At 46.6% G+C, this 23120-nt stretch overlaps 7 protein-coding genes across 7 annotated transcripts; 3 read left to right on the top strand and 4 right to left on the bottom strand.

Annotated features, from left to right (window-relative positions):
• The first annotated feature begins 9 nt into the window (after window positions 1-9).
• LOC6725104 lies at window positions 10-1783 on the top strand. The gene has a single exon (XM_016172987.3). It carries the CDS (start codon window positions 107-109, stop codon window positions 1502-1504), a length of 1398 nt encoding a protein of 465 aa, XP_016038079.1. The 5' UTR covers window positions 10-106; the 3' UTR covers window positions 1505-1783.
• A 132-nt stretch (window positions 1784-1915) lies between these two features.
• On the bottom strand, window positions 1916-2962 carry LOC6725103 (rhythmically expressed gene 2 protein). The gene has a single exon (XM_002106093.4). It carries the CDS (start codon window positions 2803-2805, stop codon window positions 2065-2067), a length of 741 nt encoding a protein of 246 aa, XP_002106129.1. The 5' UTR covers window positions 2806-2962; the 3' UTR covers window positions 1916-2064.
• Window positions 2963-3071: 109 nt separating this feature from the next.
• LOC6725102 (uncharacterized protein DDB_G0271670) lies at window positions 3072-7080 on the top strand. Its single transcript, XM_016172988.3, has 2 exons — window positions 3072-4474; window positions 4974-7080. Exons 1-2 carry the CDS (start codon window positions 3438-3440, stop codon window positions 5242-5244), a joined length of 1308 nt encoding a protein of 435 aa, XP_016038078.1. The 5' UTR covers window positions 3072-3437; the 3' UTR covers window positions 5245-7080.
• Window positions 7081-7229: 149 nt separating this feature from the next.
• LOC6725101 lies at window positions 7230-9065 on the bottom strand. Its single transcript, XM_002106091.4, has 4 exons — window positions 8793-9065; window positions 8583-8727; window positions 7529-8529; window positions 7230-7471 (listed from the first exon to the last, which is right to left on the bottom strand). The coding sequence occupies exons 1-4, from the start codon at window positions 9000-9002 to the stop codon at window positions 7301-7303; spliced, it is 1527 nt and encodes a 508-aa protein (XP_002106127.2). The 5' UTR covers window positions 9003-9065; the 3' UTR covers window positions 7230-7300.
• A 382-nt stretch (window positions 9066-9447) lies between these two features.
• On the bottom strand, window positions 9448-10727 carry LOC6725100 (transmembrane emp24 domain-containing protein 2). The gene is made up of 3 exons (XM_002106090.4): window positions 10477-10727; window positions 10071-10405; window positions 9448-9748 (listed from the first exon to the last, which is right to left on the bottom strand). Exons 1-3 carry the CDS (start codon window positions 10616-10618, stop codon window positions 9599-9601), a joined length of 627 nt encoding a protein of 208 aa, XP_002106126.1. The 5' UTR covers window positions 10619-10727; the 3' UTR covers window positions 9448-9598.
• Window positions 10728-10947: 220 nt separating this feature from the next.
• Window positions 10948-15321, top strand: LOC6725099 (AP-3 complex subunit beta-2). Its single transcript, XM_016172989.3, has 4 exons — window positions 10948-11944; window positions 12004-12832; window positions 12898-14118; window positions 14173-15321. Exons 1-4 carry the CDS (start codon window positions 11303-11305, stop codon window positions 14958-14960), a joined length of 3480 nt encoding a protein of 1159 aa, XP_016038077.1. The 5' UTR covers window positions 10948-11302; the 3' UTR covers window positions 14961-15321.
• A 754-nt stretch (window positions 15322-16075) lies between these two features.
• Window positions 16076-21234, bottom strand: LOC6725098 (uncharacterized protein CG3556). The gene is made up of 6 exons (XM_016173419.2): window positions 20857-21234; window positions 18800-20184; window positions 18454-18649; window positions 18308-18385; window positions 18167-18249; window positions 16076-17988 (listed from the first exon to the last, which is right to left on the bottom strand). The coding sequence occupies exons 2-6, from the start codon at window positions 20169-20171 to the stop codon at window positions 17927-17929; spliced, it is 1791 nt and encodes a 596-aa protein (XP_016038076.1). The 5' UTR covers window positions 20172-20184; window positions 20857-21234; the 3' UTR covers window positions 16076-17926.
• Between the last annotated feature and the right edge of the window lie 1886 nt (window positions 21235-23120).

Here is a 23120-nt window from a genome sequence, read left to right as displayed (position 1 = left end):
GCAACGAGTGCAATTTCTTAGCTCTGGTCACACGCCGGCGAGTTTGTTTATTTTTTGTTTGGATTTGGATTCCCGGATCCTTGTGGTCCTCCTGCAGTCCTTCAAGATGCGCCTGTGCCCGCTGGCGTTCACCGTGCTGCTTGGCCTCTTTCACCTGATCCAGGCCTGCAATCACTGGGTTCTTCGCGAGGAGCAGATCGTGCCCAAACTGGACTCGCCATTCCACATGCGTGAGCCCCAGAATCTGGCGGCATTTCTCGAGCAGATCAGGTACAGTGAGTATGTGGAGCGCTCCTATCTGGATCTGCTGCGCAAGCGGGAACAGATTGTGGAGCACCTACGATTCTCGATTGGTTTCGGTGAGGATCTGGCCGAGCAGGCCAAGTGCGCCATGGACTACTACATGCTGGAGAAGCGAATGTCTTACCTGAAAATCACGCCAGAGCAGCTGAAAAGGATTAATCTTCCGGACCAGAGGCAATTGCACATCCAGAAGAGCGCATCCTCGATGGGAATGGAGCCGATTTGCAGCGATTACCACCGATTAAGCGTGGGTCCAGCCACCTATGATCATCTGGAGAGTTTTCGGCCCGAGGTCCTGGCCGCTGCCTTTCTGGAGCGCGAGCATGACACCAATGTGGGCATGGCCACCGTGGAGTTGACCCGCCGATTTGCGGTGGACGGACTGCAGCACCATCCGGCCTCCTGGAAGTTCCACACCCTAAGCTCCTACTACTGGCGGATGCGAGGAAATGCCCGGGAAGCCCTGCCCTGTGCCAGACTGGCTGCCCTGCTGGCTCCGCCTATCTTTAAGGATATACCCCTGCTGAGTCTGGGCACCATACTCTTTCGAATGGGCCGACTGGCCGATGCCGATCTGATACTGACCGCTGCGGTGGAACATGCCCCTAATGTGGCCGAGAATCATGTGGTCCTGGCCTCTGCTCTGGCCATGAAGCACGACTTCAATCGATCCCTGCAGCACTTCGACGAGGCCGAGCGACTGGATCCCAGCACTTTGCCGAGAACGCAGCAGGTGCGAAACTTCATAAGTTGCCTAGAGAACCTTACGAAGAAAACCTCCAAGATGTATAGCTATGTGAAGTACATGCAGAACGAGGTGAAGGAGTTCAAGAAGCTAAAGCATCACATCTCCCAGAATCACGAGAGATTGATCCAACAGCAGCTGCCGCTGGGAGCGAGACGTCTGCTTGGCCTGGACGCCAAAACCAACAACGATGATCTCCATCGAAGGGGTCAATACTGCAGCACGAGGACGCCGAATGGCTCCGATGAACCGGTGCTGTTCTGTGACTTCTACTCGGACATGCAAATGCGATTGGAGAGCAAGGATGTGGACATCGATGTGCTGGAACGGGATCTGAAGGCCAATACGGATGCGGTCATTCGACAGGTGTCCACCGAAATCCGGAAACAGTTCAATTTGGAGCAGCTTAAGGCGGCCAAGGCCCAAATGCCCGCGAAGGCGACGAAGGCTACATAGTAATGGTTGCCATTACAAGCAGATGGACTGGCACATTCCCTTCACAAAGCAACCAAATATTTTGGGTCACAAAATAGCTTGTACGATTAATCTGTTCTTAAATAGTAATTAGGTATGTGTGCGAGAGACGTGTGTGCATGTGTGTGTATATAGGATAAGTTTTCAGGTATAGTTTAATCAGGCTTATAAGCGGGAGTGTTCGGGAGGAGGAGGTTCTTTCGTAATGTCACTTTATCTAGATTAATTATATCTTTTAATGAATATTTAAACAAAGATTTGTACACATTCGATAAGAAATAAGCTTTGAATTGTATTTAACTATTCATATTTTTCAGAAAGCTTGTTTTTATATATGTTATTTTATGTTTTATACTGTATCCAGGACCTCCTCCCTCGAATTTCCCAAAGAAATATGATAAAGATCGCGTATTTATATTTACCACTAGTTTTACATTCAGTTATGTATCTTAATGCAAAGAAAAAAGGAAATCTACAAAAATAACAACAGCCATGATCCAATCGGAGAACTGCTGGTTCCCGAGAGGAGTTTCTTTGGTGGATTACCATGGGATTGGTTGGGTTTTTAAGGCCTCCAGCAGACTGGACAGACTGGCAAAGGAATGGGGATTGTCACCGCCGCTCACAAGCAAACCGCTCCAGCCGCAATCCCGAGCGCCTTCATAGTCCATGTCCAACTTGTTGCCAATGTGTAGGGCCTGCTCCGCTGGAATTTGCAATCGCTGCAGCGGAATTTCGAAGATGCCGCGTTCGGGCTTCATAACACCGGCCTCGTAGGAAGTCAGAATGAAATCGAATTTGCCGGCAAAGCCCATGGCGTCCAGGACTTGTGGCAGTGACGAATCGAAATTGGAGATGATGCCCACACATTTGCCGGCATTTCGGACGCTCTGCACCAGCTCCTGGGCACCATCCACGTGACTCCAACAGGCACTGGTCCGAAAAACGGAAATTAGTCGCTGGCCGATCTTCTCCAGCTTCTCGGGCGCCAGTCCCTGGTCCACGCAGCAAAAGGTTCGGGCCACCAGCTGGAGCCACCAACGCTGCCAGTCCAATCCCGGCGAGTAACGGCCAAAGTTTGGATGTTCGCTGCTCATCGCCTTGAATTGCTGGCGAAAGCATTGATCCAATCGGCGGCGATCCACTCCGGTGACCCCGAACTCCTCTGCCGTCTGATGGTACTGGCGCAGCGGATCCTCCAGGCGAAGCAGCGTGTCCGTCACATCGAAGGTCACCAGGCGAAAGCGTTTCAAATTCGCAACAAATTGCGAAGTCAACGACATTTTGGCCACCAGTGTGGTATTGTTGTCCACTAGATATTACGTATATGCATTTGGTATATTTAAATTTTCCAAAACACCTGCAAAAACACCTTTGCTTAGTTGTGAATCGTTTATTGAACTAAATAAAGAGGTTTTTCTTCATTTTAAAGGCACAGATTTTGTACTTGTATTAAGAGGTTTTTTGAATACAAACAACTATTTGGAATTGCCGCAAAAAGATTTCCCCAATTCTGGTATTTTTCGCAACACCTGTACTGTGTGTATTTGTCGGCATATATTTGCTGCCCGCCGGCGGGCACACTAAGCCAAACGAAAATAATTTTGTTACAAAAAAATCAACAAATCGTATTGTTAAATGGCCGTGCGAACACGAACGACCATAAATCCGCCGCAGCGCTCGATTCCAAATCAAATCCTCGAGGCAGTCGGTAGTTAATAATACCGCAGAGCGGCCAGATCGGGGGATATCTACCATCCATATCCGAGTATCCTCCAACGAGAGATCGGAGCAAATAGTGGAGGAGATCCCGAGTAGATCCGGAGTTACGTGATTCCCGGCGACACGGATTCGATTCTGGCTGGGATTGGGCTACGAATTGGAGGACTGCCATCGGCGGATCATCGATGCAACAATGAATGTTCACAAGCGGCCACGTCTGGAAATGGAATTCGGCTCCTCCACCAGCAACACCAACACTTCCACATCCTCGTCCTCCGTAAACAGCAGCAATGCGAATCCAACAGCTGGGCCTGGCCTCATGACCATCGCCAATCACCACACCGCTGATTTGTCGGAGGCCCTGGTCAACGGTTCCTTTGCCAACGGTCAGCAAAGCCTGATTCTCACCAGCGACACGGGAAATCCGCTGATGAATAGCCAAGGTGCTCAGATATTCCTCACCATTTGCGGGGACGAGAACTCGGACGATTCGCAGGAGTACTATACGATTAAACAGGAACCGGGATGCGATCTAGATATCCATTCGCTGCTGCCCAGCAATCTGCAGCTGCCCAACAATCTGCAGCTGCCCACTGGCTGTGAGATTTATTTGGTCAAGGAAACAGGAAACAGCTTAATGGGTGAACCGCCGACCAAGGCGGCCATCAAGCTGGAACTGGATACGCTGAACGAAAAGCCGCGCCTTCCACCTGTTAAAACTTCCTCCAGCACACAGTCAGCGGTAATAACCGCCCAGACCGTGAATCCACCCATTCCAGGTAGCACCACCACCAGCAGCAGCAGCACCACCACCACCAGTGTCCTGTATGGCTCACACGGCAATGGTCATGGCCATGCCCACGCCCACGCCCACGCCCACGCCCGATCCCAGCCAGAATCCGCTGGCCAAACACCATCCAGCAAACTGGAGGCGTACAAGAAACGCGATGACAAACGTCGTGCCACGCACAACGAAGTCGAACGCCGGCGCCGCGACAAGATCAACAGCTGGATCTTCAAGCTCAAGGAGATGCTGCCCAGTCTGAGCTCCAGCTCCAGTTTCAGCGAGGCCAGCACGAGTCCCAGCACCAGCGGAAGTACGAGTACCAACGGAAGTAGCAAAGGCAATGCCAGCAGTTCCAACGGACGAGCGCCGCCCAATGACTCCAAATCGCAGATCCTGATCAAGGCGTGCGAGTACATCAAGAGCATGCAGGGCGAGATTGACACGTGAGTGGAGAAGGGGTTGTAAGGGGGGAAACCACTGAATCAGAGAACCAGAAAGTGTCCGCTATATGTTGCTATATAACTTATTTAACTTGACTCCAAAAAGGGGTTTTCTTATAGATCTTAATCAAGTCCAAATTCCGCTTACATCATGCATCGAATGCAGTTGGGAATAGAGTTACCCAAAGGGCGGACACTTGGTCTTTCCCACATTTTCCGTAGAAATGCGTACTTAATGTGCTGATATACGGGTGGTGTTATCTTTTTGTAAAACAAAACCCCTTTTGAAACGGTTCTTTTTCGCCACTATCTCGTGCAATATGAGCTGGACTCTCGAATGTCCCTGTGTCACTCAAGTCGTGAACCCAAGACTTTCGCACTGATCGAATGCGGTTTCCACCCAAACAAACCCCCAACAAAACCAAACACCCAATCAAACACCTGATCCACCGATCAGCAAACATAAGCACACCAATTACTCAATTTTGTCTACAATAAACAGGCTGCGCGACTGTCTGAGGGAGACGGATAGCCTGAGGGCCAGCAACCAGGCGCTGCGTGAGGAACTCGATCGCCTGAAGCGCCAGCAGCAGCTCCAGGAACGCTTCCACACGGCCAGCGGAAGATCGACGTTTAATGTTACGCTCAATTCGTTGAACAGCTCCGCGACCAGTGATCTGTTCGAGGGAATCGATACGACACCCAATCTGGCCGCCGTCTCGTCGCTGGGATTCGGCAAGCGTGGCCTGCTGATCAGCGACTTCGATGAGTAAACCAATAGGAGTGGATAGCCAAAAAAAGAGAAAAAAAAAAAAACATATGGGTGGACCGATTGGATTGCGGGCTACGGGAATAAGCAAATACGGAGGCGGCGGATGGACAAGCGCTGGCGCCTTCAACAAACATATACGCCCATCCACCAAAGAATGACGTGCAACGTACACGCAACGCAACACACGCAGTACAATAAACGGACATGACGAGTGATTCCTTGTTATCGCCGCTCTGTTATATGTTATATAAGATATGTATCGATATGTATATGGTTATGTATATGGCTATGTATATGGCTATGTATATGCCCATGCATATGCAGTCGAACTTGGGTGACTCAAGCCAAGTTGTTGGCCTAACCGCTTTGACAAAAAGCTGTTCTCAATTGAGTTTAATTAACGAGCCACGGCACAACACAGCTGCTTTTGTATGTTGTATGTATCCGTTATTGGTATTATTCCTGCCCTACCCCCCTGCTCCCCCCTCCCATAAAAGTGAAAGAAATCATGAAAATAACGATCGAACGAATTTTTGTACCACCCATACCGCGATCATTATCATATTTTGTTTAGAGTTCTGGGATATTAGATCACAAACAAATATTGTTGATAAGAAGCTTTAAAGCACGTTCTGTTCTTCCATGTTCTTTTTTTTTTATATATATATTACATTATGTTTACGAAATATGTTTTGATTTGCGCAGCGAATCCATAACTAAGCCATGTTTCAAACAAATTCTTTGTGTTCATTCGAGTGGATACTTTCAGAAGTTAGTATTCACTTTCAACAAGAGATTGTTGTACTTAAAGCGAAATATGTCATGTAAACAAATTGAAATAATAGCAAAAGATAAGTTTAAGTATAGGTAATTTCTTGCTGAAAGTGAAAGTGAAAACTGAAGTGTAAACATAGTTTTCGATTTGTTGTTATACAGAATATTAGTTGTAAGTCTGAAGCTTGAGTAGCAAAAGTTCGATTGATTGCACAGATGTGAAGTGATTTTTGTTCTCAGATCCTCAAGCCGTTTGCCATCATTATATAGAAACATACATACCTATGAATTACCCAGAAATACAAGCCTAGAAAAAATCTAAAAGCGTTAACGATACCTACCTATTGCATATATACCTTCAACTAAATCATATTTGGAGCATGTTTGTGCTTGTTTTTTCGATTTTATTGTACTGTTTCTCGCACTAATTACCTACAAAAAAGAAATGTAACGAAAATATACTATATCTAGTTATATCGTATATATATTATATATATATATATAGTGGTCTATATATATAGAGAGAGAGCGAGAGGCAAGTGTACATATGTAGTGCAGTCGGTAGAACAGTGGGAATTCGAGCGAGATGCGGCTATATAGTGCCGCACTGCTCGCCGGGGGCGTGTGCACCGTTACAGATAAAACGCTATTGTTGATAAAGAATAATATTATATTATATTATATTTGAGCATAAAGTTGTTGTGAATGTTATATCACTGTTTTCGATATACGACGCTGTTTCAGAAGTATAAGTATACAGAACAGAAGTGTTTTAAATACGATTCATTTGTAATACTTAACGAAAATGCCAAAAAAAAAAAACAAAAAACAAAAAAAGAAATCAAACACACCAAAATACAAACACACTAAGATTCAGGATTGTAAGATATAAGATGGGGTACTGGGAATTGCATTATTTAGCCCATGGCCGAAAACGAAATGGGATCTTGTGTTACTTGTTGCTATCTATATGCAGTACATTACAATAATATCACATTTCTGTCATTTGACAGCTAATAATTCTATTCAATTTCAATAAACGAACTCAGTAATGGTTAACACACACAATCAATTTCTCATTCAATGGAATTGTTGGCATGCGGGCATCGATTCTTTAGAAGAATATGGTGGTTTGTTCGCACAGCTGGCTTCCATGATTCCATATGTGCATATGCACACATGTATCAACGAGTCAGACAAGAAAAAAGCTGATCCGCATCACCATCGTAATATTATTATTATAATAATATATATATATTACATAGCGTTTAGATACATAGTTTTTAGTCAATCAGTCGCCTAGCGTAGTCGCCCACATGGAGTAGTCCGTGTTCCACGGATGCAATGTGCAGATTGGCTCCATTCATGTAGTGTACATTAATGTGGGGATTTTGGAGCTCAGAGATTAGAGTGGAACAGGCTGCTGCTGGATCCCCAGTGCCGACTAGCACATTCTGTAGGGGAAGAACCATTAATAATTGTATACCTTAGTTAAGTCACTTCTTGCATACATCCCAAAATTCGTTGCCAGGCAGGGCATTTCCATCCCAGGCGTAGGTCACCACGGGCAGCATGTCCTCCGTTAGTTTGTCTCCGGGATTTCTGACCGAATTGCGGATGCGGATGCCACCCTGGGGATGTTTGTCCACGGGAAGGATGGCTCCTTCGTAAATGCTGCCCACACGCGGCAGATGGAACCATGAGAAGTGTACCACTCCGATGTGGCTGAGCCGTTCTCCAAGAAACCGCAATCGTCCCTCAAAGCATTCAAGGAAGGTGCGCTCCTGCTCACTAGCTGCCTTCCAAACGCCCAGTCCGATGCCCACCACATGGATATAGGCGGGCTTACCAGCCTTGAATGCTCTGTCCTGTGCCTCCAAGAGCAGGGTGTCGAAACTGATGGCATATCGCTTGCGCATTACCTGGTGATCGAAGAAGCCCTCAGGAACCTTTTCGAAACGCAGAGGATTATACGGAGTGTCGGCGTAAATGAAGTCCTTGGGCTCCTCGTAGAACTCCCGCCAGATTCTACGCAAATCTGATGCAGGAGTGGCCGTCTCGCTGGACATCTTGTCCAAATCGAAACCATAGCCTTTGGCCTGAGTGTTTTGGGTTTTGGTAATCATGATATCCTGGTACTCCATCACATCGGGACGCTCGAAACGAGCTCCAATTAGTCCAATCACAACGCCCTCCCGTTCGATTGTGTCCTTATTCTGAGTCACCGCACCCGCATTGGCCCTACTCCCATTGTTAATGAACTCCGAGTGGCAGGAGACGTAGAGCAGGGCGGCCAGCTTGATCTCGTCGTAGCTGAGCACCGAGGTCAGGGTGAGGGGATCCGTTTCGGCGGGCGTGCCCACTGCCTCGAAGCCCCCGTGTCCAATTTTTCCCTGCAGTGTGCAGTAGTAGTCGCCAGCGCCAAAGAACCACACACATCTCTTCGCCAGCAGGCGCTGCACTAGGTCAATCACAGTCATGTCCTTGTAGAGGGCCTTCTCCTGCTCGCTGCCTGTGAAACGATGACCCAAAAACATAAATTCTTCCGCTTGTGATTGTACCCACCGAACTTGAGCTTGTGCTCCAAGAAGCTGATAAAGAGCAGAAGGGTACGTTCGTGAATCACCGGATAGGCGGATGCGATTTGTTTTTGTATGTTGGGACCTCGATCCTCCGGTTGTGCCTTCACGCGGCAGGAATCGATGAAGAACTAATGTGGGCGGATTGAATCAATGTCAGAAGGCAATTAAGCGATACCGATTCAAATGAGTATACCTTGGCGGGAGACTGCTCCGAAATAGCTTTGAAATTATTGAGATCCACCGAAGCGTCCGGTTTTTCCATTTGGCGATATTCTTGCAGCATCTGCTGAATGAAAACACTCTCCGGCACATTTGTAGGATTACCAGGCCATACGACTAAGGTCTTTCCGCACAAAGAGGACAATATGGGTTTTTGGGAGAACATTTGTAGAAAAGATCTCATCGCACTTTTTCAAAGTTCGTCTATGATAAGAATTTATGTCAAATGAACCGTCCAGTGCTACAAAGCGACGTCAGATATAATAACTTATTTCCACTGGCACGTTAACTACCCAACACTCAAAAAGTTAAGAAAAAAATTTAATATTGGTTCAAAAAAGTTATTTTATTTTCATTAAGATTTTTGGCAAATATTTTAGAATCCATTTCCATTTCGAAGTTGCAAACAAACTTTTCTCTCGTCACTCTACATTTATTAGAAAACAAAAGGTTCTTATTGATTTGGTTCTCTTCCCCCCTTGAACGTGTGTCTGAAAATATTTGCTGTTCTGTTTCCATTAAGAGATATTTGGTAATTTTGCAAAAAAAAAATACTAATTCTCTAATATAGCTATCTCTGTTAATAATTCTCGAAACAGAAACATGATAGACATACTTTCAAGCACTAGTTACTTTTTACAAGGTATTTTATTTTAATTACAAAAGGATGTTAATCATTTAAATTAAATCTGAGACTGCAACGCATTGCGCACACATTTCCCCCAGAGCTTCGTGTGCCGTCTTCCTGCTGCTACTTCCATCCTGGCTTTCCGCTCGGGATTACACGACGCGTTTGACCTCGAAGAAGCGCTTCAGGTAGTACACCTGGCCCACTGTCATCAGGACCAGCACGAGGGCTTCGAAGGTGGACCACAGCACCACCCGCGAGTTGGTGTTCTCGTTCACCGAGCGATGGATCTTGTCGCGCACCTGAGGGAGTAAAGAAATCGGAGGATTAGTCGTTGATTGCTTGACAAATAATGTCAGGGCACAAGCTCAGCTTTGATTAAAACCGATGGTGAATACATCAAAGTCTGAAAAACGCTACTAGTTATTGTTTATGTGGCAGCCAGCCACCGATTCCGCTCTTAAATCTTTCGACGTGGATCTGTACAAGTAATGCTGTAGGCTTCCAGGCTATGTGGCAATAGTTACTCGATTGCTTTTGGCTAGATATCATACGCTTCCACATGCCCCAATCCTGATTATGTGGCAGCTGATGGCTCTACCTTCACCTCGTCTCTTCACTCACATGCATGTACTCCTGTTCGTGCTTGACACTGGTCAGCGTGCCGGAGAGCTCGCGGATCATGTCCTCCAGCTTGGTGTGGCCCACCTCCTCCTCGCCGGGTGCTCCGGGCGCACGTTGCGGTGCCTCACCCACGTCGATGGAGAACATGACCAGCTTGGGGGTCATGCTGCTGCGCTCGTTGTTGAAGCACACGGTGTAGGTTCCCTTGGCGGGGGCCACAAAGGTGAACTTGCCGGACGACTCCTTTTCGCTCTCGTGCATCACATGGTTCTCCGGGCCGGTGATCTTGATGTCCACGTCTAGGAAGCCACCGTCGATCACCTCGAAGGTGACGCCTGCAAAGTCACCATCAGTTTATCAGCATAGATCCCTTGTCAATAACCGCAAATCCATATCGCTCACGTACCAAACTTGGTGCCGCCTTCGACGTTCTCGAAGAAGCACTCCTCATTGTGGGCGTCCACGCTGACGATGAAGGCGTGGCTGGTGCGGCACAGGATCAGCAGACTGCCCACAAGGAGCAGCACCTTGGCGAGCGTCGATTCCATCGTTTTTCTTAGTACTTTTGGCCTGGTTTTAATCGCTATTAAACGCACTGCAGCCACGTAGTTGTAGTCGATTCGATAGACTCCGATAGATGTGGACAAATAGAGTGTATCGATGAACAGAAGTTCCCGATAGGTCGACATCGATAGGTGCACAATACGCGATACCGAATTTTTAACGGATAATAACAAAAAACCCACAATGCAAAAATGCAAAAACAAAGTAAATGCCGCGATTATTTCGGTTAAAGTATTGAATTTCGTAACTAATACATTACTTTATTTATGTGCGTACTTATATGAAAAACTATATGTGCATTCCATCACTGTTAAAGTGTTTAAGTATTTTTGTGCTATGTGTTAATCGGCGACTATCGACAGTTGCCCACCATTAGGAAACAGAAAGCTAAAAAAATGCAAAAATTGGTCAGAATTTCGGCATAAATAAAAGTATCCCTTGCAAAACTCGCAAGCTGCGTGGCAGGACGAGCAGCTGACCACCAGATCGTCTTGAGGATTTGGTATCCGGAACGAAGGTTTCACAGTGGTGGCATTTGCAAAAACAGAAAGGGAAAACTGCCAACTCCCACACACAAAAAAAAGGAAAAAAAAAAAATCATCAGCACGGAAAGTAAAAGGTCAAGTGGTCAACCGAAATCTGGGTAATCCGCGGAAATCTTTGCAAGAATGCAGCAGAACTCGGCCAGTAATCCCTTCGCCATGTCCACATATGTGGAGCGGCCCCAAATGGGACTGGACGTCGAATTCGGAGCGGATCCTGCCAGCGGAGCAGCTTTTTTCCAATCCGACGGACGCAAGCATGATGATCTCAAGCAAATGTTGGACAGCAACAAGGATGGACTCAAGCTGGAGGCCATGAAGCGCATCATTGGCATGATTGCCCGCGGACGGGATGCCAGTGATCTGTTCCCGGCAGTCGTCAAGAATGTGGTGTCCAAGAACATCGAGGTCAAGAAGTTGGTCTACGTCTATTTGGTGAGATACGCCGAGGAGCAGCAGGACTTGGCCCTGCTATCCATTTCCACATTTCAGAGGGCGCTCAAGGACCCCAATCAACTTATTCGCGCCTCGGCTCTGCGAGTGTTGTCCTCCATAAGGGTCAGCATGATTGTGCCAATCGTAATGCTGGCCATCCGGGATAGTGCCGCGGACTTGAGTCCATATGTGCGGAAAACAGCGGCACATGCCATCCCGAAGTTGTATTCCCTGGATGCGGATCAAAAGGATGAACTGGTCATGGTCATTGAGAAGCTTTTATCGGATCGCACTACTCTTGTGGTGGGATCAGCGGTGATGGCCTTCGATGAGGTGGGTCTGCAGAAAAGTAAACCATTTTTCCTCTGTATACGATGGGTCTTTATTCGTAGGTTTGTCCAGAACGTGTGGATTTGATACACAAGAACTACCGCAAGCTGTGCAATTTCCTGCTGGATGTGGACGAATGGGGTCAGGTGATCATCATTAATATGTTGACCCGCTACGCGCGCACTCAGTTCGTCGATCCCAATGCGGACGATGAGGATCTGGTCAACGATGGCCTGGGCGAAACGCCCGTTAATGAACGCTTCTACGACGAATCCTCGCACTCCTCTTCCCACAGCGATGATGGCAGTAGCGATGATGAAAAGAACAAGTCGCGTACGAACAATAATAACAATGGTGGCGGAAATGGCAGTAGGACACCCAGTTCTCCGAGCAACAGCTACCACATCGATGTGGATCATCGCCTGCTGTTGAGGCAAACGAAACCATTGCTCCAATCGCGAAATGCCTCCGTGGTGATGGCAGTGGCGCAGCTCTATCATCATGTGGCTCCCAAGAACGAAGTGCAACTGATTGCCAAGGCACTAATACGACTGCTTCGATCGCATAAAGAAGTTCAGAGCGTGGTCCTCAATTGCATTGCCTCGATGTCCACCAAGCGAAAGGCGATCTTTGAGCCGCACCTCAAGTCATTCTTTGTGCGCACCAGCGATCCCACGCACATAAAGCTTCTCAAGCTGGATATTCTCACCAATCTGGCCTCGGCGGGCAGTATTTCGCTCATCCTGCGCGAATTTCAAACCTACATCTCCAGCAGTGATCGTTCCTTTGTGGCGGCCACGATTCAGGCCATTGGACGATGTGCATCTAGCATTAAGGAGGTTACCGAGACCTGCTTGAGTGGCCTGGTTCATCTGCTGTCCAACCATGACGGTGCGTTAAGCTTTCTTTTAGCCATTTGTATTTTAATTTTATAAGTATTCCGTTACTCCATTTAGAGCACGTGGTGGCCGAGAGTGTGGTGGTGATTAAGCGTCTTCTGCAAACGAAAGCCGCCGAGCACTTTGAGATTATCACCCAGATGGCCAAACTGATCGATTATATCAATGTGCCCGCAGCTAGGGCAGCCATCATCTGGCTTATAGGCGAATACAACGAGAAGGTGCCGCTGATTGCCCCGGATGTGCTGCGCAAGATGGCCAAGTCGTTTGTTGATGAGCAGGATGTGGTGAAGCTGCAGGTCCTAAACTTAGGCGTTAAGCTCTATCTGACCAATCCGGAGCAGACGTCGTTGCTGTGCCAGTACGTCTTTACGTTGGCCCGCTACGATCCCAACTACGATGTCCGCGATCGCGCCCGGTTTCTGCGGCAAATTATCTTTCCGGCGAGTGGAACGAGCTCGGTGCTCAGTCAGCATGCCCGCCAAGTATTTCTCGCCAGCAAACCGGCTCCGGTGCCGGAGAGTAAATACCGCGATGGCAACACGTTCCAGTTAGGATCGTTGTCTCACTACCTAAACATGCCAGCGGCTGGCTACAAGGAACTGCCCGCCTTTCCGGTGATTCCACCGGACTCATCGGTACGCAATATAGCTGGATTTATGCAGGACAAGCTGCCGGGTGAGGACTCACCCTCTGGACATTCCAAGGATACATCCGGCCGGGAAGGCGGTAAGGAAAAGGGTGCTGGTGGCGAGAAGGGCTTCCTGTCCGAATCGGACGAAAAGTCTTCCGCGTACTCGGAATCAGGCAGCAGCAGTGGCAGCGGCACTAGCGACAGTGAATCCGATAGCGATGGCAGCGGGAGCAGCGATGAGGAGGAGGAGGTGCAAAAGCAGCAGCCGCCAAAGGTTTCCTCTCTGAAGGAGCGGCTTATCGATGCTGGAAGCAATGAGCTGGCCGCTACTTCTTCGCCGGTAAAAGGAACTACAAACAACAATAACAATGCGACAGGTTCGTCAGGAACTTCGGACAGCGAGGATTCATCGGCGTACAGTGGCAGTAGTAGTGATGACAGCGCTTCCGGTAGCGATAATGACGTGAAAAAGAACGAAACGAAAACGGACACGGCCACGAAGCCGGAGAAGTTGAAAGCGAAGCACGAGAAACAGTCGGAGCAAACGGCCGCAAAGAGCAATCTGGACCTGCTACTCGATCTGGATGACATTCCGCCCATTGGTCCCGTGATGACGCCCTCACTGGGAGGATTCCTGACGCCTGGTAAGCAGATGCATCTCTAAATGAGGCTCTTTTTATTTAATAATTCTTCAATAGGCACACCAATGATGGCTGGACAGGCGGCGCCACTGCAGCCGCAGCACGCCCGCAATCGGGTGGAATTGGTGGGTCCCTCGCACATCGAGTTCAAGCACAAGGAGCTGCTTAACAAGGTCAGTGGCCATGGGCTGCATTTGGCCTACCGTTTCACCCGCTCCCCGCATCTCTACTCCTCGAGCATGTGCTCCATCGAGCTGCAGTTCCAGAATCGTGGCGAAAAAGAGATTACGGCCATTCGTCTGGGCCAAACAACTCTGCCGGCAGGCATGCAATTAAATGAGTTTGCGCCAATCACTGTTCTCCAGCCCCAACAAACAGCGAGTGGAGTGCTGGGCGTCGATTTCAATGATTCGACGCATGCTGTAGACCTAGAGCTTCTGTCAAGTGCCGGCAGTTCACGACTGCAATTGAAGCCGCCGGTGGGCGAGCTGGTGAGATCCGTCCAGATCGGCGAGAGCTGTCATCGCGAGGAGCGGGCCAAGCTGCGTGGAATGAACGAGCACCAGTGCGAGTTGCGTGGCCTGAGGCAGGATCTAATCGATGTGGCCGCTTTGCGGCAAAAGGTTTTCGAGTCCATCAACGTGGCGCATACGCACAGCTCTTCCAGCGGCCAGCTACACTGTTTCGCTGGCCAAACCCTGAGCTCCAAAAGCCTCGTGCTGCTCACCCTCGACTGGAAAACAGAGGATGCCCTCACGCTGCTGGTAAACTGCGAGAAAATGGTCATTGGATCCATGGTGCTCAACGAGCTGCGCAATGCTCTGCAGCTCAGTTTCGCCATGTGAGCGAAACCGAGCGAGACAGCAGGAGGAGGAGGGGAATCCCCTGGAGCAGGGCTACTCAACTGAGAACAAGGCAAAGCCGCCTCACTACGTAAACATAGCATTCATATTTAGCTATACACTTGCAAAGGGCGGGGAGAACGTAATCTTTGAAATTAGCTGATAACAGCTGAGATTACAGGTTTTAAATTCCATTTTCGAGAGATTATATGTAAATGTGCAGTGTAACAGATGCAACTTAAGTGTTCAAGTGGGATCGAAATCCAACACTAATTTAAATTGCAATTCCAGCTGTATTATCCTTTAACTTGTTGAAAACTGAATGAAAAGTGATGCAAACTATTATGTAAATGCTACAAAACTATATTTATTGTTATACACTTTCGCAAATTCGTAATGAAACTTATTGAAATGGGAAAAACACAACTTCCTATATATTTGTATCCGCTTATACTGAGATATTTTGCATAAAAGAGTCACCATTTCCTTTTATGAATGGCTGAACACAACTTGAGATTAGTGTAGCTTTCATATCCAAATCAAAAAAACATTCAAGGATTACCAACCGCCCCGCCCAAATATAAATGAATCATGATCCTAACGCTTTTAATATTCCTATATACAAACTGCAACCACAAAAAATTCCGGATGAAGTGAGGTGTTACAATTGGTTGAGCTCTCGAATCGTTGCCGATCCAAACAAATCCTATCCTCCAATCCATCCTACTTAGCTAGGCGTGTGTGTAATGTGTGTGTATGAGTAATCGAAACGTATTTGTAAAGTGTTTGATGTTGTAAATCTGTTGCCTTCGTGCTCTATGCGGCCTTCTTCAAATCGTAGCAAAGACAAACGAATATCGAATCTATATATTATATATTATATTCATACAATAAACAGCGCAAATTCTGGCAAAGTAAAGTGAACAAATGAAACGTATAATAATAAAACTAAACTGTTAATCTGCCTGAAACAAATAAGCTGAATCTCCGCATTGAAAAGCTGAAATAAAAGCTTACATTTTAAAATTGAGAACGCCTTACCTGTTTGCGATAATCCAATCAAGTGGTTTAACTTTAGCACGCTCGCACATGTCAAGTAAAAATGCTTTTTCCAAAAGTTTTCAATTATTTTGATGTTTATTCACGCTTGTTCTTGTTACTTTCTCCACTCACCAAACAGAATATAAGAAGTCAGCAAGGGCAAACTTTGAAATGCAAAAGAATCGAATCGAATTCTAATTGGTTCAATTCCTTAAAATTCGAGTTGACTTCTGCATTTGTGGTATCAATATCCTGCTGCTGTCGCTTGAAAGTCGGGGGCACTTCAAAATAGCTCCGTGGGAAATCATAGAAGTGGGGGACATACTGACATGCTGGGTTATAGAAGAACATACATAACTCATTCCTCAAATCCTACGCTGCTTTCTTCAAATCCATCTGTGTTCTAGGTGTCGGTGTATTTTGTAGCTGTATTTCTTTGTGTTCTAATTTGGGTTCTGCACAATTAAAAAGCTCAATTTCATGCTTATCAATATAAACGAGTTAGTTAGATCGCTAGGTTAGTAATGTTTAGTTTAGTTTTGGATTCGCTGCTGCACTTAAAGATCTCAAGTAGTAGTTTTAGTAGTTGTAGTTTTCGGTTAGGCTAGGCTTTAAGATCAACGGCTTGAAAGTTCCGAGTGATAAGTGAAGAAATATGGGGTTTTGGGATGCTATATTATGCATGATTAGGGGATAGATAGCATGTATGTACGAATAGTATGTATGCATTAATGTAATTTTGGGTATATGTATGCTGTAATAATGGGATGTGAGTAGTTCTTGAGAGGCATATAGTAGAGCGTTTGTATATAGTGTCCTGGGGTAGTATCGTTCTCTTCTCGTTTTCGCTATTCTGTATACACGTTATATAATATGCCACGGCCTTCGTTCGCTTAACTTCATATAAAACTAGTTTTTTTCCATTTTTTTTGTTTAGTTTTTTCTTTTAAATGTATATGCAAGATGTATATATCGATTTATGCAGTATGTGTGTATGTCTAAGGATGATTTTCAATCACTTATTGTTACGTACGGTGTTTGGTATAACATGCTTCGCTTGGACTAGCTCGATGGCCGCTTTCTCCACCTCTCCCGTTTTGTCTATCTTCAGATTCATCAGATCCGGCGGATCGTTCAAATCGTTCTTTCCTTCCCTACTCTCTAACTTCAATAACATATAAAGCATTGGTTTGGTTTTGTTTTCTTCTTTGGGTGTCTTAAATGGGCAACGAAAGAGTTATCGCTTATCGCACAAACGATTTTTTCGATTATGGCTCGATTACCGAGACTATATAATCGATAAGCATCGATAGCTGCGAAGCGAAGCTTTGAGAGGGCCTAAAACGGACGGATTGCTACCGTTAGTCAACGGCTAACCGTTCGATGCCTGTTGTTAGTGCATTTAAGTCGTTAAGTTTTTGGTTTTATCACTCTCTCTTCCTTTTTGTTTGTTATCGTTCTTTTTTTAATTATTATGCATAAGTATTAGCCTGAGGTGCTCCGAATCGAGATCAGTTGTGAGGTCTAGAGCAATTAACTATTACGGTGTTATATCCTAGTTATCCCTTGGAAATCTGGGCTTCCACAGTTTACCTCCTTTCACCGATCTTTCACTCTTTCTTGTGATTTAATTTCTGTGTATTGTTTTGGGTGTTCTTTTTTCCTTTTTTTTTTTGTTATTGTTTGTTTTTTTTTTTGATTACGCCATTATTATGCAGTTATATATGCACTTACTCAGGAATAGCTGTACTGTGAAGCATACAGCTATTCCTGTGCGAGTGTAAGTGCCTTTTTGCTTGTTGCGTGTGTGTTGTGTGTGTGTGAGACGTGGCTATGGCCATATATATAATAAATATAGTCCAATAGCACCGGGTGTTTATCGACTTTGCTTAGTGGGTTAAACTGCAGCTCCGTCTAAGGCCGCGTGCTTAGAGCTTCTTGTACCAGTAAAGATAGTGCTCCCCATCCTCGACCATTAGCTCGTCCACACCTGCAAGAGTTCGCATCGAAATTACTGCCAGTTCGGGGAAGCACCATTAATTACAGTGAAACCTCTCTGACTCTACACTTGAATATCTAATGAATTGTTTACTAATCGCAAAATACCAAAGATATTCATTTGTGTCAGAGATCTTTCACTATAATCCCGAATCCAAATCCAAACTTACCAACAGGCGCAATAAGCTGATTCCCGGGCGTATTATTGGGATCGGGCAACTCTGGCAATCGATAAAGCAGCCAGTAGTGATACCTAAACAATCAGCTTGTAGGTATATGTCATTTATGGTACGATTGTGGGTAATACTCACCCTCGAGGCTCCTCCTTTTTGCCATACAGGGTGTGCACATAGTGACCATTGGGCCATTCACGCGCCTCGAAAATAAATCTGAAAGATAATAATGATAGTAGTATGAATCAGAATGGTGCAGAATATTGATTGAATTGCTGTTATACCTGGGATCCATTTCGGCCGCTTGGGTCATGGCCTTAAAGAAGCTGGTGTTCTTGGGTGAGACGAGTGACAGGGAGAAGGACTCGGTCACATTGGATCCCACCCAAAGTGTGTACGTGTAGGAGATGTTCTTGGCATCCGACTCTTCTGCAGAGGAACTGAGTCCGAAGGGCACCGCCAGCTTTGGCTCGCCGTTCTCTGTGCGGGAAAATAGATAGTACAGTACAGTGTAATCTTTTAGTAGATACATGGATAAAATGGTGACCCAAATCCCTACTTCTGTTCATTCCCTAATCCATTCTTACCTATTGTTTAATCTATGTATGTGACCCCAGAGACCGTACTCACCCGTTGGATCACTGCTCTCGCGTATCACATGGTCGCACTGCAGTGCACGCACTGCACCCAATCCCTTCCAGCCCAAAGCGAGGATGATGTCCGCCGTGAGGCCCACACCGATGTCGGGTTCCTGGCCATCCTGCAGCGGTTCCTCGCTCCATCCTCCATCCGCTCGCTGGCGACTCAGGATGTAGCGCGAGGCGGCTGTGCGGTTCCAATGTCCAGCCGGATCGTACTCCAAATCCTGTAGAGCCTGCATGGCGAGTGCTGTGCTCCTAAGCGATCCGAAACTGCCGCGCTGATCCTGCAGACTGGCCAGTCCCCTCGCCGGTCGTCGGACAAAGTGTTGCAGATGTCGATGGCGATGATCGGTGACGATGCATCGCAAGGCTAGGATCACCATTGCAATGGCATCAACGCTCTGGTCCGTCACTCCGCTGGCAATGTCCAGTAGCCGTCGGATCTGGCGTTTCCGTACATGGGCCGCCGAACTGCAGGCCGACAGAGTGGTCAGTGCGAACTCAATATCCTGGGCCGGTTCATGATGCTGCAGTGTGGCCACCAGGTCGTGGCCATGGAAGTGCTTCGGGTCCTTGCACAGGGAACCCAAGGCCAGGACGTATCTGGCCAGCTTGTCGAGATCCAGGGGCTTTGGGAGTGTATGATGGCGATCCAGCATGGCCAGGATCTCGATCTCCATTTCCTTCACGGATAGCGTATCCTCCAGCTCTTGGATGACCTGCACATGACCATCCACACTATCGTTGGGATCTCGGCCGCCGGACAGCTCCTTGGCCAGTATAACCACATGGGTATCGTTGCCCCAGCCGTAGTCCGAAGCCCTCTTCTCCTTGAGCCAATCCAAAGCTCGCAGGATGGCCTCCTGTTCCCCCTTTGTGGGCGGTGCCTGACCAATTGTCTGATGCTCGGGGGGTGTACCACTGCCATTCAGGGCGGTGGGAGTTGCCAGGATGAGGGACTCCTGCTGATCTACACCAGAAATGGCAGCTGTCGTTGTACTCAAAGAGGAAACTGAACTGGAGTTGCTGTTGGCATTGTCAATGTTGCTGTTGCTGCTGGGCAAGCCACTGATGTTTCTGGTGTGACTGCTCGTGTTGCTGTTGCTATTGCCAGTTTGCTCATCGCTGGCTTCGTTGTTTGTATTAAGGTTGCTGCTGCTGCTGGCTGTTTGATTCTCCAATTCGGTGGAAATGGGCGCCACCACCGAGGAGGTCGTGCTAAAGCTCACGGAAATTGGCGAGGTGGATGGTAACGTCGCCAGAGTCACATTCTCCGCCAAGGAAACCACTGTTGCCGAGCCATTTGCAAAGAAGAAAAGGACGAAGAGCAAGAGCCACGGCGGCGACGACAGCGACAACATCCTGACGAGAATTCTAAAAGTAAAGAAAAGGATTGGTTTATTTTCCAAGCGATATTTAATCATTGCTTGTATAATTAGGGTGTCTGAATAGATTCAGTTTTAAAATTTCAACCTTAAACAAAAATCGCTTCTATCGAAATAATCGACTTAGCGTGCCCAAGGTATCGGTTTCGCAAATTCAATTATAGTTTGATGTCAGAATAGATGTTGTTATTAAGCAAAAAGGGGGAGGGAAAATGAAGGATGGGTAACGAATGATGAGCACAAAGCGGAGACGCAGGACTCGAGGCGTTGCCTTGAACTGAATTTCGCAGGAAACACGTCATGCGACTTATCGATAATTGGCAAACCTGGCGATCGATATCGCCCAACGTCTATTTTGAACAACAAATAAACGAAAAAAGAGCACTTAGTCATCACATCAAATAAGTGCAACAGCAACAACTTGGCTTTTAGACAAAGGACTTTCGTGTCCTGCGTATGCGCTTGTATTCGTGCGTGCGTGTTTGTGTGAATTTGTGTGTGTGTTTGTGGGGGATGGAAAGTGGGCGATGAGTGGGTGGGTGGTGAGTGGCTTGGGCGTAAGGGGGCGTGGTGTGCGGCAGCTGCGAACGTTCAATTGCCTTTGACAATAAAGAGTTCATTGCGACAACAACAACAGCACAACACACTCCAAAAAGCTTACATAATAATACAATAACAACAAAGGCCGAGCCGCCAAGGATAAAGGGCAAATGAAGTCCCGTTATCAGCCTATATGCAATCTATATACACGTATACAAATGTATATAAAGTTCTATGTAATCCGTAATCCGACTTCTCGCCTTTGTTCGATTGTGACACACTTGAAAGTCTAGAATTTTTATCCTTTTTCGCCCGCTTTTCTGTCGCTTCGAGGGAATATACCCTAAATTATCTTCTATTTCGGTTTCGGTGTTAGATTTCGCGTTTTTTTGCGGGCGGGGCGACGGACGTTTCGATATTCGCGTTTTTCGCCAGCGCTCCCTGCGATTTTTTGATTTTCAATGTTCTCAGACCGTTCCTTGCAGGGCTGCCAGGTTTTCTAAAGCTTGAATTGTCTAAAAAAGGACAAAAGCTTACAAGTAAATGTTTAAAATGGCCGATAAGAAATCGATTGGCGATTGGCTTGGCGATGCAGCCCTGGGTGGCGGTCTACATTAAATTGGTTTTGCAACTTGGCTGAGGCGCAGCTTGTGCTATGCCCCGTTAGATGGCGCTGTTAGCGGTTTTTTTTTGGGAAAGACAGGGTCGTTGTTCAACGAATCGTTTGAAATTTGGCGGAAAGTGTTCAGAAAATTATAAACAAAAGTAATTTTTGCATAATATACATAAGTATTGCTGGCTAATTACGATTTTTGTAATATAACAATTTGTACTAACATACTACTAACATATATGCGCACATGGAACGAGTGAGGATGTTGCCCCCTTCTTTTTCGGGATAAAAGTGACTCTCCGTCCATCAGCTCTTTAGTCATACAGTCAGTTGGATGGACTAGCTGGATATGTAATTCGATATACTTTGTGCCGGCCGCAAAAGCCGACAATCAAAATGCCGCCGACCGCCAACAGTCGACGCCAAATGGACGCCGCTGCCCCGCATCCTGATTCTTGGTTCCTGATTTCAGATTGCCGATCCCAATCCCGATCCAGATTCAAATGCAGATTCTGATTCAGTGGATGATGATTGCCTATCGTTTTCGCCCGAGCAATTAAAAGAACAAGCATCCGTATCGGTTACCTCTGTTGAGCGGAATGAAATCTATATGGGGAATCCGCTCCAGAGCGATTCGAACAATGAAAGGAAGTCTGCGAGCGAGCCCTGTGAGTCCTGCGATTCGCGTCCCTCGTCCCATTGTGCAGTTATGACAGGCGTCCCCCTTTGCCGGCATTTTGAGCCTCAAGAGTCCTGCCGAATCACACACTCACGCCCAAAAGGAAATGTTCGAACTTTGAAGTGAGCTAATTTCGCGCAGCTCCGGATGAAGTGACTCAAAGGAGCCAAAGGATATTACAGCTCAGCTACAGGAAGTGCTCAATATTAAATGAGTTATAAGGCAACGCAAAAAAAAGAGGAGTTACCAAGCAATTTAAAAAAGTGTAATCATTACACATACAAAATAGTTATATGTATATTTATGCGACAGCATTCATTTAAGTTAAGTTCACATTTCTCACTTATATTTTTCGCCAGGTGTACCGGCATTGTCGGTCACTTCAAAGCGTCGGTCCCTGAGCTTTTGTCAAACTTCTCGGACGGTTCTCGAACCCCCAAACCCAAACCCGAACCCAAACTAAAAAAAAACAAAAACAGAAGCGGGATCCTCTAGGTCGGCGACTTTCTGAATGAGCGACAGCTGGCGCAACACCTTGATTTTGGACTCCATATTAGCCCACGCACAATTTGACAGATCTGAGATCGGAGATCGGGGATTTGAGGGTATTTGAAAGTAATCCCCGAACAACTCTTTCGTATCTCGGCATTCGTAAATCGATCCATCTAAAAGCGGCGATCGCAGCTACTTAACTTTTCGGCTTAGGTTCCTAGATCTCTACTTAGTAAATGAGGAGAGTCCCCTTTACTTTCCTTTGAGCCAGGACAATTGTCTGTTTCCGCCGACTCAAAAAAAAAAAAAAAAGAAGAGAGGATGCACCTTCGAGTCGGTTCGCTTTATCGAAGTCTGGAGTCTGAGATCTTGATCTCCAACGAAAAGAGAAATACATATATGTGTAGTGAAGAAGATCGGAGATCCCTGCGCAATATTTGGCAACCCAATTACTTTGTTTGCTTAGCCGACAAAATGTTTATTCAAGTCCCGCGCTGAGATTTCCCTGGGCAACACAATAGAGCCATACAGCCTTGAGCTATTATCCCAACGGATCGCTAACGAAATTCACGTTTTGCGCAATCGAAACAATTGTTTTCCA

The sequence above is a fragment of the Drosophila simulans genome, chromosome X (genome assembly GCF_016746395.2).
Source record: "Drosophila simulans strain w501 chromosome X, Prin_Dsim_3.1, whole genome shotgun sequence".
Classification (NCBI taxonomy): domain Eukaryota; kingdom Metazoa; phylum Arthropoda; class Insecta; order Diptera; family Drosophilidae; genus Drosophila; species Drosophila simulans.
The sequence above is the reverse complement of the archived record's forward strand: the minus strand, read 5'-3'. Positions and strand labels throughout refer to the sequence as shown.

Bases quoted from the DNA above. Each gene is read 5' to 3' on its own strand.
- LOC6725104 (XM_016172987.3), top strand. From the start codon at position 107: ATGCGCCTGTGCCCGCTGGCGTTCACCGTGCTGCTTGGCCTCTTTCAC.
- LOC6725103 (XM_002106093.4), bottom strand. From the start codon at position 2,805: ATGTCGTTGACTTCGCAATTTGTTGCGAATTTGAAACGCTTTCGCCTG.
- LOC6725102 (XM_016172988.3), top strand. From the start codon at position 3,438: ATGAATGTTCACAAGCGGCCACGTCTGGAAATGGAATTCGGCTCCTCC. The intron at 4,475-4,973 runs GTGAGTGGAGAA...TACAATAAACAG, and splicing joins ATGCAGGGCGAGATTGACAC to GCTGCGCGACTGTCTGAGGG.
- LOC6725101 (XM_002106091.4), bottom strand. From the start codon at position 9,002: ATGAGATCTTTTCTACAAATGTTCTCCCAAAAACCCATATTGTCCTCT. The intron at 8,728-8,792 runs GTATACTCATTT...CGCCCACATTAG, and splicing joins CGGAGCAGTCTCCCGCCAAG to TTCTTCATCGATTCCTGCCG. The intron at 7,472-7,528 runs GTATGCAAGAAG...CTTCCCCTACAG, and splicing joins CTGGCAACGAATTTTGGGAT to AATGTGCTAGTCGGCACTGG.
- LOC6725100 (XM_002106090.4), bottom strand. From the start codon at position 10,618: ATGGAATCGACGCTCGCCAAGGTGCTGCTCCTTGTGGGCAGTCTGCTG. The intron at 10,406-10,476 runs GTACGTGAGCGA...GTGACTTTGCAG, and splicing joins CGAAGGCGGCACCAAGTTTG to GCGTCACCTTCGAGGTGATC. The intron at 9,749-10,070 runs GTGAGTGAAGAG...TTACTCCCTCAG, and splicing joins ACGAACAGGAGTACATGCAT to GTGCGCGACAAGATCCATCG.
- LOC6725099 (XM_016172989.3), top strand. From the start codon at position 11,303: ATGCAGCAGAACTCGGCCAGTAATCCCTTCGCCATGTCCACATATGTG. The intron at 12,833-12,897 runs GTGCGTTAAGCT...TACTCCATTTAG, and splicing joins TCTGCTGTCCAACCATGACG to AGCACGTGGTGGCCGAGAGT. The intron at 14,119-14,172 runs GTAAGCAGATGC...ATTCTTCAATAG, and splicing joins GGGAGGATTCCTGACGCCTG to GCACACCAATGATGGCTGGA.
- LOC6725098 (XM_016173419.2), bottom strand. From the start codon at position 20,171: ATGTTGTCGCTGTCGTCGCCGCCGTGGCTCTTGCTCTTCGTCCTTTTC. The intron at 18,250-18,307 runs GTGAGTATTACC...CTGATTGTTTAG, and splicing joins AAAAAGGAGGAGCCTCGAGG to GTATCACTACTGGCTGCTTT. The intron at 17,989-18,166 runs GTAAGTTTGGAT...GAACTCTTGCAG, and splicing joins TCAGCTTATTGCGCCTGTTG to GTGTGGACGAGCTAATGGTC.